Source organism: Salarias fasciatus, chromosome 17 (assembly GCF_902148845.1).
Source record: "Salarias fasciatus chromosome 17, fSalaFa1.1, whole genome shotgun sequence".
Classification (NCBI taxonomy): Eukaryota; Metazoa; Chordata; class Actinopteri; order Blenniiformes; family Blenniidae; genus Salarias; species Salarias fasciatus.
Window position 1 is genome coordinate 14747605 of NC_043761.1, and position 12415 is coordinate 14760019.

General features: G+C 46.6%; 2 protein-coding genes across 4 annotated transcripts in view; one reads left to right on the forward strand and one right to left on the reverse strand.

Annotated features, from left to right (window-relative positions):
* On the reverse strand, positions 1 to 1130 carry coa6 (cytochrome c oxidase assembly factor 6). Of its 3 annotated transcripts, none has more exons than XM_030112997.1 (3): positions 955 to 1130; positions 654 to 850; positions 1 to 552 (listed from the first exon to the last, which is right to left on the reverse strand). In XM_030112997.1, the coding sequence occupies exons 2-3, from the start codon at positions 795 to 797 to the stop codon at positions 454 to 456; spliced, it is 243 nt and encodes an 80-aa protein (XP_029968857.1). In that variant the 5' UTR covers positions 798 to 850; positions 955 to 1130; the 3' UTR covers positions 1 to 453. The 3 variants fall into 3 exon arrangements, with proteins under 3 accessions (XP_029968857.1, XP_029968855.1, XP_029968854.1); XM_030112995.1 differs by having other exon boundaries at positions 654 to 803; positions 955 to 1095; XM_030112994.1 differs by having other exon boundaries at positions 654 to 826; positions 955 to 1090.
* A 5744-nt stretch (positions 1131 to 6874) lies between these two features.
* Positions 6875 to 12415, forward strand: part of ptprz1b (protein tyrosine phosphatase receptor type Z1b) — a 42139-nt gene continuing 36598 nt past the window's right edge. The window contains exon 1 of the mRNA XM_030114072.1: positions 6875 to 6949. Coding sequence (XP_029969932.1) covers positions 6886 to 6949 — 64 coding nt within the window. The 5' untranslated portion in view covers positions 6875 to 6885. The remainder of the gene's footprint in view (positions 6950 to 12415) is intronic.

The following is a 12415-nucleotide window of genomic DNA, read 5'->3' on the forward strand; positions in this document are numbered from 1 at the left end:
CCCATTAATAATCAGTATTTATTTGGAAATCGCTGATCAGAACAGATCGAGCACGAATACATAAAAAGTTAATGTCAACATTTGTGCTGATGCAGAGCAGAGATCACTGAATACACGATGTTTTCAGTACCAAATGTTGATTTAAGTAACTCATACCAGAAGAGTGGGTGCATTCCAGTGTGATTTGGAATTTTTAAAACTCCAACAGGCCTCTCCACGGCTCCAAACAAGGAGCTCAATTAACTTTCAGACAGGTCCTTCGTGCTGGATTCCTTAAATCTCTGATTCAATAAATAGCGACAAAAAGGTGAAATACAGGCGCGCACACACACACACACACACACACACACACACCATCACAGCTGGAAACTGCTTCCAAAGTCCTGCAGGTCTTGATGAAGAGGTAAAGTCTGTCAGTGAGCAGCGTGTGGTGGTTTTTCTGCAGAGCGGAGGTTAAGATTCCTCCTGGGGGCCTTCAGCCGGTTTGAAGCTTTCTGTCTGCATCTTCTCCTTGAATTTCAGGAAGTCTCTCCTCTTGGTGAAGTATTTCACCTGGAAGTGAAGACAGAAACACATGTTCATTATATGATCCACAGCGCCCTTTAAACACAACTATCCATCCAATCAGAGCAGGTAGATAAAAGCAGATTTACCCACTGAGCTGGACACTTTGCCTCAAACTGGCTCTGCAGCTCCTGGCAGGATGAAACACTGTCGTTGTTGTCGTCTAAACATTTCCAGAGCAGATCCCTGGAGTCCCAGCAGGCCTTCCTCTCTTCTGAGTTTGGAGCGGTCATCTCTGCCTTCACGAAGGAAATGGAAGGATCTGTTAAAAGAGTGAAATGCCCGTCTATACAGGTGAACAAAATCGTTGAAAACAATGTCCAGCAGGAGTTATTAACAGAAATACATCCACGTGTTTTTCCACACTGTGGTCGTTTGTTTAAAACTCACCGAATAAGACTTTATTCCCTTCAGAGGACTCCTTCTCGCGGCTCCTGCTCGCTCCTCTCACTCCATAAATCCCGACAGAACAGCGCAGCGGAGTCACGGATCCACAAAATCCACGGAAACGCGAATTTTGTAACGTGTTTATAACACCGCCGGAGTGAAGGACGCGCAGAGGCGCTTCCGGGTGCGTACGTGATGACGACACAGACGCACGAGAGACGACGCACCGCGTGAGGGCGCACTCTGATCACGTAAAGACTCAAAGGCCTTTTTTTTTGGAAACATAAACCTTTTAAAACAAGCAGTTAAGATTAAACCTTTTTTATAATTAACTAGTTTTCGTTAAATACAACAAATTTACTGATTTCACCTTCTTTAGGAAATACACGAGGCAGATACAGTCACGATGTATTTATGTTTTGATTAAAAAAGTGTTCTTTCTTCCTTTCTTTCTTTCTTTCTTTCTTTCTTTCTTTCTTTCTTTCTTTCTTTCTTTGTTATGCGCCTTGCTTTTTAACTACAATTACGTTTAATCTGTAGTTAGTCTCTAGAATTTTATAAGGAAACACATTTGTAGATGGACTATTTTCATTACTATTTTAAATTCTGCAAAAGGCTCTGCAGAGTCGCAGGGAATGATTTCAGTTGTTTCAGTCTCTGGCACACACAGCATCCCATTTCTCCCTGACTGAGCTTCTGAGTGTGTTTCTGGATGAGCCCGATCCTCAGTGTGCTGAAGTGAAATCAGGTCAGAATGAAAATGAAGGTATGAATTTTAGACAGTGATGACTTTTCAAACTTTGTACGTGTTTATCCACACTTGTTCTGCAGATAACACTCTTGAACTGAGGAAGGTTCAAGATCTACACTATTTTTTGAGTGCTGCACTGAGGTGTTTTTTTTTTGTGAATAATGGAGAAAAAGCCTGAAAATGGTTGTTGATTTCACCTCAAGTGACCCTGTGTCTCTCGCCAGAGCCCAGTGCTCAGATTCGTGTATGTTTGGATGTACGAGCATTAATTTATTCATGTTTTTTTCCTCCCAACCCTGAAAGTCTAATCCCCAACACAACAAGGCTTTACATGAATGTACAATTAAGTTTGTGTGTGACTGAGTGTGTGTGTGTGTGACACAGAATGAAAATGTGTGTTGTTGATTAACTCTCTCTTTCTTTTTTCTATCTCCCTCGGTCCCTCTGGTTGCCATGGCGTCCTGCAGCAATCCATCTCAGATCGTGCACTTGAAAAGGAGGAGGAAAAAAAAAACCAACAAAAAAGAAGCAGAGCGGGGTGAGATGCTCACCCTCTTTGGAGGAAAGTAAGTGTTTGTTGCCCTGTGTGTGTGAGTCTCTCTCAGCTTTAGAGAAAGGACCTCATTCAGTATTTATGTGTCAAAGCATTTCGTGACCTCAGATCAAGTTTTGTTTCCGCTGCTGTCAATGAGTGCTTCCACTTTAGACATTTCAAAATTTTCATGTATTGTAAACAAATATGAAGTTCTAAAGACGCATTAATACTTTTTGTTGCAGCACAACAAAGACATAGCTTTAGAGTTGTAGTTTTATAATATAAGAATTTTCTGGCCTGGTCCACTGGAGATCTGGTGATCTGATCTAAGTGAAATTCTACAATTTCTGTGGTCTAATTCTGTGCATTTATTGTCGAATAAATTCTACATTTTAACAAAACTTAAAGAGAAGACGGAATCTGTTCCACCAGTGTTTCACCTATAGAGAGATTTAACCGGGTAGCTGAGACACCTCATGGTAAACATGCCCAGACTGAGAGGAGAGCTGCCAGCTTCTGCAGCCGCTGTGCACGAACTGTCGCTGAGCTTAAAAAATGCATTAAGCTCCGAGGCAGGCGGGAAAGTTTGGAAGTTGTGTTGTTAAATCTCTGGAGTGACGGAGCGAGGGAGCCGCCTCGGATGAGCCAGTCACGAATCGGCGGCCTGGTTTCGCCGAGCGGCGGCTGTCGTGGCTCTCATTCGGGCCGGACTGGAGCGGCAAATGTCTTTCGATCGGCCTCTCCGCGGGGACGGCGGGATAACTCCAACAGTCATGGTGACATCTGACTCCTGAAAGCAGCTGTTTCCTGAAAAGGCAGAAAGGAAGGCCTCTCTCCTCTCCTCTCGTCTCCTCTCCTCATTTTAAAGGTATCAGAGCAGAATTAGCATATGACCTTTCCAGACACCTGTCAGGCTGTAATGTACAGTACAGGATATTTAAAAGGGATTTTCTCTCACAAGCAGAGCTGGAAGCTTCGCTCTGATCAGTTTCCTGTGTTTCTGTTCGTTCTTGTTCTAAAGCTTCAGGATTTCCTTGACAGCAGCCTTTTTTTTTTTTTTTTTGTATTTGTACGCGTTCACAACGTAGAGAAGGTGTTATCGGTGGGATTAGACGCTTAATCCCCACCATGTTTGAGGATCGCTTATGTAACGCTCGCTCTGGCACATTTCTGATTTCCTCTCCATGTTTACACCTTCAAGGCTGGAGTTATGAGAAAATACATCAAGTGAAAACATGAAAGTCGTTTCAGAAAAGTTTCACGTATGCACGGTAACGTTTTAAAAACTCCGACACGGTTTTGGTGTTTTTCACTCGTTTTGTCACCGAATTGAAGCATCAGCACATGGAAGCAGGAGGAAGTGCTGCGTCTGCCTCCTCCTGCCTTGGTTTTCTGGTGACTCAGACGAGAAGCGGTCTTGAACGCACTTCCATGTGATTCACCGCAGAAAGGTTAAAGAAATGACTGAGGATGAGTGCCATTTGCATGCCCTACATATCTAAATTTATGTTCTCTCATCCCATTTGTCGCCACATGCGGGAGACGGCGGCGTCGTACAGTATTTATGAGTGGAGGACGGCATCGGCTCCCCAGAGAGAAATCAGAAACTAAGGAGGCGGTAATTAGAGGAATTTACAGTTGGAGTGTGAAGAAGGTAGCGGTTTAATTTTTAGTGGTGTGGAGAACATTTCCAATATGAGCCGTGGCTTAACAAACATCCAATTGCTGGGTTTTTATGCATGACGCAGGGAAAAAGTCCGATTGAACCGACTTCCATCTCTGCATCGTGTCCTCTTTGAACAAAAGGTGATTTTTCAGGTTGAGTGGACTCACAGGAACAAGAGTTTATCGATCAGGAAGCGCCGCAGATTCTCCCCGTTGGAACTTTTTCCAGCGTGCGCTCGTCGGTCAGCCAGCCTGTTAATGACGGCAAACACACCGAAGGCCCGACAGCGAGGCCGATTCTCCACTGAGCTGAAATCCAATTTGCCGTCGGACTCAGTGCAGCGAACCTCATGTCAGCAAACCCTCCTGGACTCAGGTTTCTGTCTTGATTTGCACACAAATGTGCAAAAGTATCGATTATTCAACCAAATACACGACACGCTGGACTAACAAGACACACACACACACACACACACACCCATGGCGAGCTTCGACCACCGTTGGCATCTCTCCCTCACGTGCGCGCTCGTATCGAGCCGTGTCTGTCAGCCCAGTGGTGTCCAGGATGCTGACCTCCAGTTGCCACCGCTGGAAGTCGATACCACTGTCAACTTGGAAACGGCCTCCACTGTCATGGCAACGGGGGCAGGGACACACACACACACACACACACACACACGCGCGACCAGTGTCACAATTTCAGGTGGTTGATGAGACCTAGTTGTTGGTGACTGACGTGTTGAATGATCATCGATGATTTTAAAGGGGATGATTTTTTTTTTTTACCTTTATTTTACCAGCTGGGTCAGTGGAGCCACAAAGAAAAACACAGAAACAAACTAATACATAAGTTACAATAACACAGTGTCACACAATCGGAAAAATAAGAGGGAAAGTAGTATTTACAGTGTTCACAGTGGGATATTTAAAAAACAAATCGATAAAAGCTTAAGCCAAGGGCAGTGATCCTTCATCAGTGGTTGGATGGTATTTGTGGAACAACTGCAGAAAGTTTGAAGGTCAATTGCAGATTATTGTACTTATTTGCACATAAAAATGAATTGAACAAGAGAAATCTGCCAGAACAGACTGGGATTTGTGTTGTGAATACTGAGAAGAGGCTGCAGATACTGAGGAGTTTTGAAAATGAAATGAAAACAGCGAGTTTGTCTGCGTGTCCAGTTTGTCAGGGAATCCAGACAGAAGGAGGATTTGCAACGATGTGACTGTCGTGAGCATTTCTGTGAGTTTCAGATGGAAGTTTTTGCTGGAAGACACTGAGATACTGACGTATTTCTGTTGAAAACCATACATTTTGGTTTTTATCTATTGAACCAAGTCACAGACTATTGAAGCTACACCAAACAGGAAGTGTAGGAAGAAAGAAAAAAAGAGATTAACAGTCAAGAAATAATCAAAGTAGGGCCAGCTGATGTGACCAGGAATCACTAATCAGGGGCTTTTAGCTTCAGAGTTCTTGTAAGTGCATGTCTTTTAAAAAAGAAAAAGGAATCTTTGATATTCGGAGGCCGCTGCATGCACGGCTGCAGGGAGCCTAAATGAGCCCCCGTCAGGTTATTGACCTTTTTCCGCTCGTGGTGTGAATGCACAGTCAGAGGGAGGAGAGAGAGAGGGAGGGAGAGAGAGAGAGAGAGCAAACACGTAATCCATAATCCATAGCTGCCTGTGTGCACTGAAAACCGAATCAGCTTTAGCAGAAACAGGAAGAGAGAAAAAAAAAAGCGGCGGATGTATTTCAGGAGGCGACTTTGTGCTGTGATCATTCAGCTGGGGTTTTGGCTTCTGTGCACGTGCACATGTACGTGCACTGTCCCTTCTTTTCAGCTTAAGCAATCCAGTGTTGAATAAAACCTACAGAAAAGAGCATTTCTTCCACTTTTTCGTCTTCGATTCCCTTTATTTTTCTGCCTGACTCTTATAATCAACACTCGATCTCCTCCCTTTCCCCTCACGACGTATGGACTCATGTCCCGGAAACACACAGCCGGAGATTATACTGTAACAACATCCAGCAGAAAATAAAAAGCTAATCCAACAAGTGGGACACAGCTCCCTCATGAGTTAAAGGGGGATTATCTCTCTTAATTTATGCTAATTCATGGACATCAAGTAACGAGAGCGCCACACATGCAAACATGTCATCCCGCCGCTGAAGCCTCGTGGGCCTCGTGGGAATCCTGCTGCACGGCCGTCCTGGGAAGTTTCAGGAGAGGAAAAACCGAAGAGTGATGCATGGATAAGAGCACAGATGTGTGCAAAACATGCTGAAAATAATCTACAAGTGATTCAAGTCTCTTTTCTGAGGGCAGTGTCCTGTGTGCCACCTGTGTTTAAGTTTTCCAGGATTGTGATTGGCTGGTAGGTCCAGCAGACCACAGCCAAGATCACACTCAGGTGCAAAACATCAGGGCAGCAAGGAAGGGAATTCAAGGAGCCTGGAACCAGAAACTGAGTCAGAATCTGAAAAAGAGCACAAGAAATGAAACCGTGACACATGCAGCTGCAAGCAGCAGATGCTCTAAGGTCATACTGAGGTTTAATGTTTACTGGATTCCACCTTTAAAGCTTAACTGAAACACTTTGTCTTCATTAAATGTATATTTCCTGCAGGGTGTGTGTGACAGAGCCCCGAAAGAGCCGCTGAACGGCAGCCGCGCGCCGCAAAGCGCAGACACGAGTGCATTATAGACGCCATACAGTGATTTTCATTAAGGGCAGTGGGCGGCGCGCTCCCGGCGCGTCTCCTCATTGCGCGTCCCTCATCATCCAGGCAGCCCGCGCGCTCCCTCACTCCAAAAAAATCCAAACCCGAGCCCGCAGCCCCGCCGTCCCGCTCCCCACACAGACAGCAGCGCGCGAGGCGGAATGAGGACCTCTTAGCGCGTCTTTTACGCACCGCCCGACACGCACGGCACGAGCCTCCATCCTCACACTTTGCGCTCGCTCCCCGACGCCCGAAGCCATGGACGCGGCCGCTCCGCGGACCGATGTGCTCGTCTCCCGGCTGCTCCTGCTCACACACATCGGTAAGAAACTGGGGAGTGTGTGTGTGTGTGTGTGTGTGTGTGTGTGCGTGTACGTGTGCGTGTGTGTGGATGAGAAGAAAAAAGATCATGCGATGCGGTGGGAATTTGCTCTTTGCGTCAGGTTGATTCAGCACACTTTACAGTCAAAAAAGGAAAAAAATAAATAAAACGTGCAGTCGGCGGAGAGAGATGACAGATTTCACGCGCAGATTGGCGAGAACGTGCACCTCTGATGTGGAAACGTTTCCCCCCGACGGTGCTGAGCATTTCGATTTCCGTCCCCGCTTTTTTTTTTTTTTTTTTTTTTTTTTAATAAGTTCCAGATTGATGAAACGCGATGCTGCGTGGCGCGCGCTGTTTACCGATTCAGCGCGTGATTGGACGTGGACACAAACTCAATGGGGAACTGCTCAACTTATCACCGCGCGGCGCGTTTTGTGTGGATCGGTCCTGATGGAAGACGCGGCTGCTTGCATTGAGATTTCACGCTCCGCTCATGGAACAAAGTGTGACAGCAGAACATGGCCCTTAAAGAAACCCGACATCCTGTCCTTTTTTTTTTTGTTGTTGCATTTGCATGGCTGTGAATGGTCAGGAGTCACCTGAGTGAGTTTCTGACAGGCGGTATTGTCCCCTCCGAGGTATGTGCCAGCATGAATCTGTAATGCTTTGTTAAAAAACACAGTCCTGGAGGAATCTGTCAGCAGAGCAGATGTCGGATCACACAGCCCCTCTGGTGAAGACATCCCACAGCCGGGGCTGCTTGTGGGTTTGAGTAACAGGTGGGGAAGTCAGCCTGGAAAGGAAAAGGAAAAAAAAGGAAAACATTTTGCACATCCCCATCTGTGACAATAAAAAAAGAGAGAGGACGGGAGCTGAGCTGTCCTCCAGATGGAAACAAGAAACAAGATGAGTCATCTCTGGGAGGCTGGTCACAGCCGAATGTGGAGCAGAGCGCCGGCGCTTTCAGGGCTTTAACAGAAGTCCTCAGATTCAAATCAGTGATGCTCAAACAGTGTTTCTCACAAAAAAAAAAAAGAAAAAAATGTGAAATAAAGTAGGAAACAGGCAGCAAAAAAATCCAATAGAGTTGAAAATAATAAATGTGATATCGGATCATTATCCTAAGTGTCCTTTCTGTCTGTATAAGTTAACAGATGTTAATGTTAAATGATGCATCAGCTCTTTGATCCGTCCTTTAAAGGTTAGTCTGGTTTTTTTTTTCCTCCCATTAAAGCTTTCTGAGCCGTCCGTCTTGATCCGCGTCAAGCTGCTCTGAATACTGAGATCAGAGCACAAGGCTTTCTGGGTAGTATCGCAAAATATCTGAAAAACCTTCCAGAAAGTATTGAGTCGTGGTGGATCTGCCTCTGTTCATCTTCACCAAGGCTTTGCTCAGCAGTTTCATGAATCCTTCAGAAATCCAGCAGCAGCAGCAGCAACCTGAGTGTTTTCAGAAAGTTCTGTTTTCACCTGTTTACACGAAGACACAGTGGATTTTCAAAAATCTCAGTGACTCTGACCATGGTTGCCGTGGAAACAGACACAATAAACACAATGAAAGTTTTTGCTTTACTTGACAACAGTGTCATGCGATCAGCGTCCATTGATGACGGACGGCGTTTGTCCGTCCTGCCGATCAAATCGCCCTCTTCCGGTTTGATTTCGTTGTGACTGACTCTCCCGCTCGAAGCTCAGATTTCCCACAAATTCCTCCGGCCTGTAACTCTTCCCCCACCTGCTGCCAGCGGGGCCCGAGTGCCGCTCCGTGATTAACTGGAGATCCTCAGAATCAAGCCACTCAGAAAAAAAACCAGACCGGCTTCATCTGAAGTCTGCAGTCCACTCAGATCTCTACAAGCTTGTTGATTCACTTTTTTTTTTTTTTTCTCATCCGACTTGATTCGTTTGATGTTTCTGTTTCTCCGACACGCAGCGAAAGCGAGATCACTTTGCTCTGGTGGAAAGAATGGCGGCGTCCTGAAGCCATCTGTCTCTCAATATGCCTGAACACAACTCCAAATCGCTTCAGCCTTTTTCTTCTCACACTCGTCCAAACACACACACACGCGCGCGCGCACACACACAGGATGGCTGTGATGTTGTGAGCGCTCTCATTCTGGTCCAGAGTCTCCTGCCAGTAAACATGGTCGTCTTCGCGCTGCCATATGCTTTTCGGCAGCATCTGCCCGACTCCAGAGCGCCTCCGGCACCTGCCGTCCGTCTTCTCTGAGCGCAGGATGGAGGGAACGCCAGCTCTCTGGTTCAGAACGTGTTAAAAAAAAAGAAAAAAAAAGAAAATCCCCGCAACTCTTTGAGTTTCAGCATCCTGTGATCCCGCTGGTTGGAGATTTGAAACCAATCTGATTTAGCGCAGCGTGGCGGTGGTGCGAGCGCTCCCCTCCTCCGGCGCTCATACCACTTCACAGCAGACCTGCGTTTCCACAAGCGGCATCTGGAATTGCTTGGGTTTTTTTTTTCTCTCTCTCCGTCGCTCGTGGCGACACATTCACACTCCCAACAGACGTTTGATGTTTTACTGTGTTTTCTTAGGGACGATGGCGAGCTTAACAACATCCCCTCACCGCAGAGTCTCGCCTAATTTAGTGATTTACTTGAGATTTTTACGACACGTGAAGAGATTGACAACGAAATCAGCAACAGCACCATGTAATGGTGCACATGTCTGCAGGATATATTACACTCCCGATCATAATATCCATGATTGCGCTATAAATATCCTAAAAGACTGACTGATTTGCAATAAATTATTTTCCTCTGGTCTTTGCATTCATGCTCTGCATGCCAAAGCCATAGAATTTAAAAATAATGCGATCTTCTAGTCCACTTTCATCAAAGTAATGGTTGCTGTAGCTCCAGCTGACTGTGGCGGTACATCGCTGCCCGTGCGCGGTCGGTGTCTCCTCAGCGATCGTATGTTCGGAGCTGAAACCATCTGGCCACGCTGCGCCCTCAGCGCCTCTGAACCGGAGGGGTTGCATCCGCCGCCGTAACGGGAGGCCTGATGGTGCGATCGTAATTGCCTGCAAAACACTGGCACATGCGCGCTGGCGCAACGACCGGGGCTGAGTGCATTAATGGCATCAATATTTGAGCTGCGCTGACCTTCTCGCTGTGCTGAAACGCACTGTTGATGCTCCCTGTTCCTTTTCACCTGCAGCCTTGTGTGGACGGTTGATTAGAGTTTTTACTTAAAAGTACAGATAAGTTAATTGTCTTGCACCACTTTGGCCACTTTCGCCCAAACATTGGAAGAAAAACAAACATATACTCCTGCAATATCTTGAAATCCTGGATTCAGAAGAGCGTTAAACCCATCCAGAGACATTAAAGCTGTACCTCAGACCCATAAGCAGACTAAGCATCATCCAGTTAAGATGATCTGGTGTTTCTTTAAGTCCTTCTATCCTGAGCTCTTCTCTTTTTTTCTCCTCTGGCCGAGGAAGAAAACCCCCGTACCTCTCTATCAAGCCTTAATTCCATGCTTAAGATGAGATTATGTGTACACTAATTTACAAGCACGCACACACACACACACACACGCACACACACGCACACGAACGAGGAATGAATCTTGTTAGACAGATTTTCCAAATCCTTCTTAATTGTCTGCTTTTTTGGGGGGGAAGTTGCATTTTCAGTGACTGAGCAGTTGTCATCTAAACAGATCTCTAAAATGAAACAGAAGTTTTCTGTTCCGACTCATTTTTTTTTTTTTGGCGGAACATTTTTGAAGATGTTGTTTTGTTTTGTTTTGTTTTTCAGTGTAAACTTTCGACACAGACAGAATGCAGCTCTGCTAAAAACCACAGATGTTACTTTGAATAATTGATCGCCCGCTTTTTTACTGCGATCATTTGTCTCGCTTCCCTCTGTATCCGCCCCGCTCCCACTCGTAGTTTTATTTATTTTTTATTTACATCTGGCCCCTCCATCTGAGGCATTATATTCATAAGTGCTCTTATTCCTTAATCCGCCAGCTCTTCCCCCGGCGGCGGCCGTCGCGGCTATTTTTCGAGCCGGTCTGTGCCGAGAGGACAGCCGGACGCCTTTGATGCTGAGCAGCCCGGACAGGAAGCTCCACTCTCTCAGGGAAACACTTGCATCAGTCGAAACTTTTGTCATGAGCTGCAGCGGCGGCAGCGGCGGCGGCGGCGCTTATCGAAGAACCGCCGGAATCAAATGGGTGAAATTCTCTTTTCGTTTTTGCTTAGAAGAGCTATTTATTACGGCCGTGGTCTTTAACGCTGCACAGGAATCAGCTGTGACTCCCATTTGAACGGAGGGAGAGGTGAGAGATGATGAGCGTGGCAGGATGACGGGGAACAAAAGGTGAAAAGGAGAGGAAGACTGAAAACTAAGTCGCCGAAACCAGTTCCGCTGATGTTCAGTCAGCGAATGCCAGCACTCTCTCTGCGGTCTCTCCAGTCCAGGACTTCTGTCTGAAGTTACAGCGGCTGACAATGGCCGTCTGTCTCCGTCTGCCCACGCACAAAAGCTACTGTTGTTTTTTTTTAAGAGGCTGGCACCGAGGACTGAGGCTACCGGAGAGCCTGCAGGTCCAGGACCGGCCAGCTGATGGGCAGATCAGACTTCCAAATGGACCGAAATGAAGACAGCCACGCTTCTCAGAGCAGTTCCTTTAGTTTGAATGAAGCCGGAGAAATACTCCGCTGAGCTTCAGCCTCTCAGTGAACGCTTCCTTTCATTTTTATTGTGCAGTATTATGATGCACAGCTTGATTGGTGCTGAGAAGTGGGCCCAGACCCTTTGGAGGTCTCCGCTGTGCGGTGGTATAGGAGGTGTTCATTGTCTTGCAAATGGTGCTAAGGTTCAGGAAGGAAGGCTTTGTGTGGCGTCTCTGGACTCGTATGGAGGTCAGGCAGGTTGCGACGGCCTTAAGGCCAATACACACCACAGGATTTCTTCAATCTTCCCCGATTCAGAGACCACACACTAGAAGACAGCAGAGGACAGATCGCACCAAATTTTCCTCTCCCGATCTTCTAGTGTTGGAACATTGGGATTATCGCAGTATTGAGGGGCGGAGATGCAGATGAATGAATCAGGTCGGAGTTTTGGTCTGAATGGAGGAAATACAGTTTGTCCAAGAGCGATACAGTTATCGGGGATTAATGCAGCTACATCAAGACCTTGGTGTGGCGGAGCTGTTCAGCCAATCAGGAAGGTTTATTCTGAGGGGATCGACAGGTCGGCTCCTCTCGGAGCGCACCGCACGCCACAGGATTTGCGATCGGAAATATTAAACATGTTCATTATCTGCGATCTCCCCTTCCGACGCGTCCCGAGAGGCTCCGACCGGAAAAAATCTCTGGGAACACACCGCACGCTACACGAAGATCGGACCCGAACTCATTTGCATACTCCCGACAATCGGACCTTGTCGGCTTCGATCGGGAGGAGAAGATCGGGGCAAACGTCGAC

Bases quoted from the DNA above. Each gene is read 5' to 3' on its own strand.
- coa6 (XM_030112997.1), bottom strand. From the start codon at position 797: ATGACCGCTCCAAACTCAGAAGAGAGGAAGGCCTGCTGGGACTCCAGG. The intron at 553-653 runs GTAAATCTGCTT...CTTCACTTCCAG, and splicing joins CAAAGTGTCCAGCTCAGTGG to GTGAAATACTTCACCAAGAG.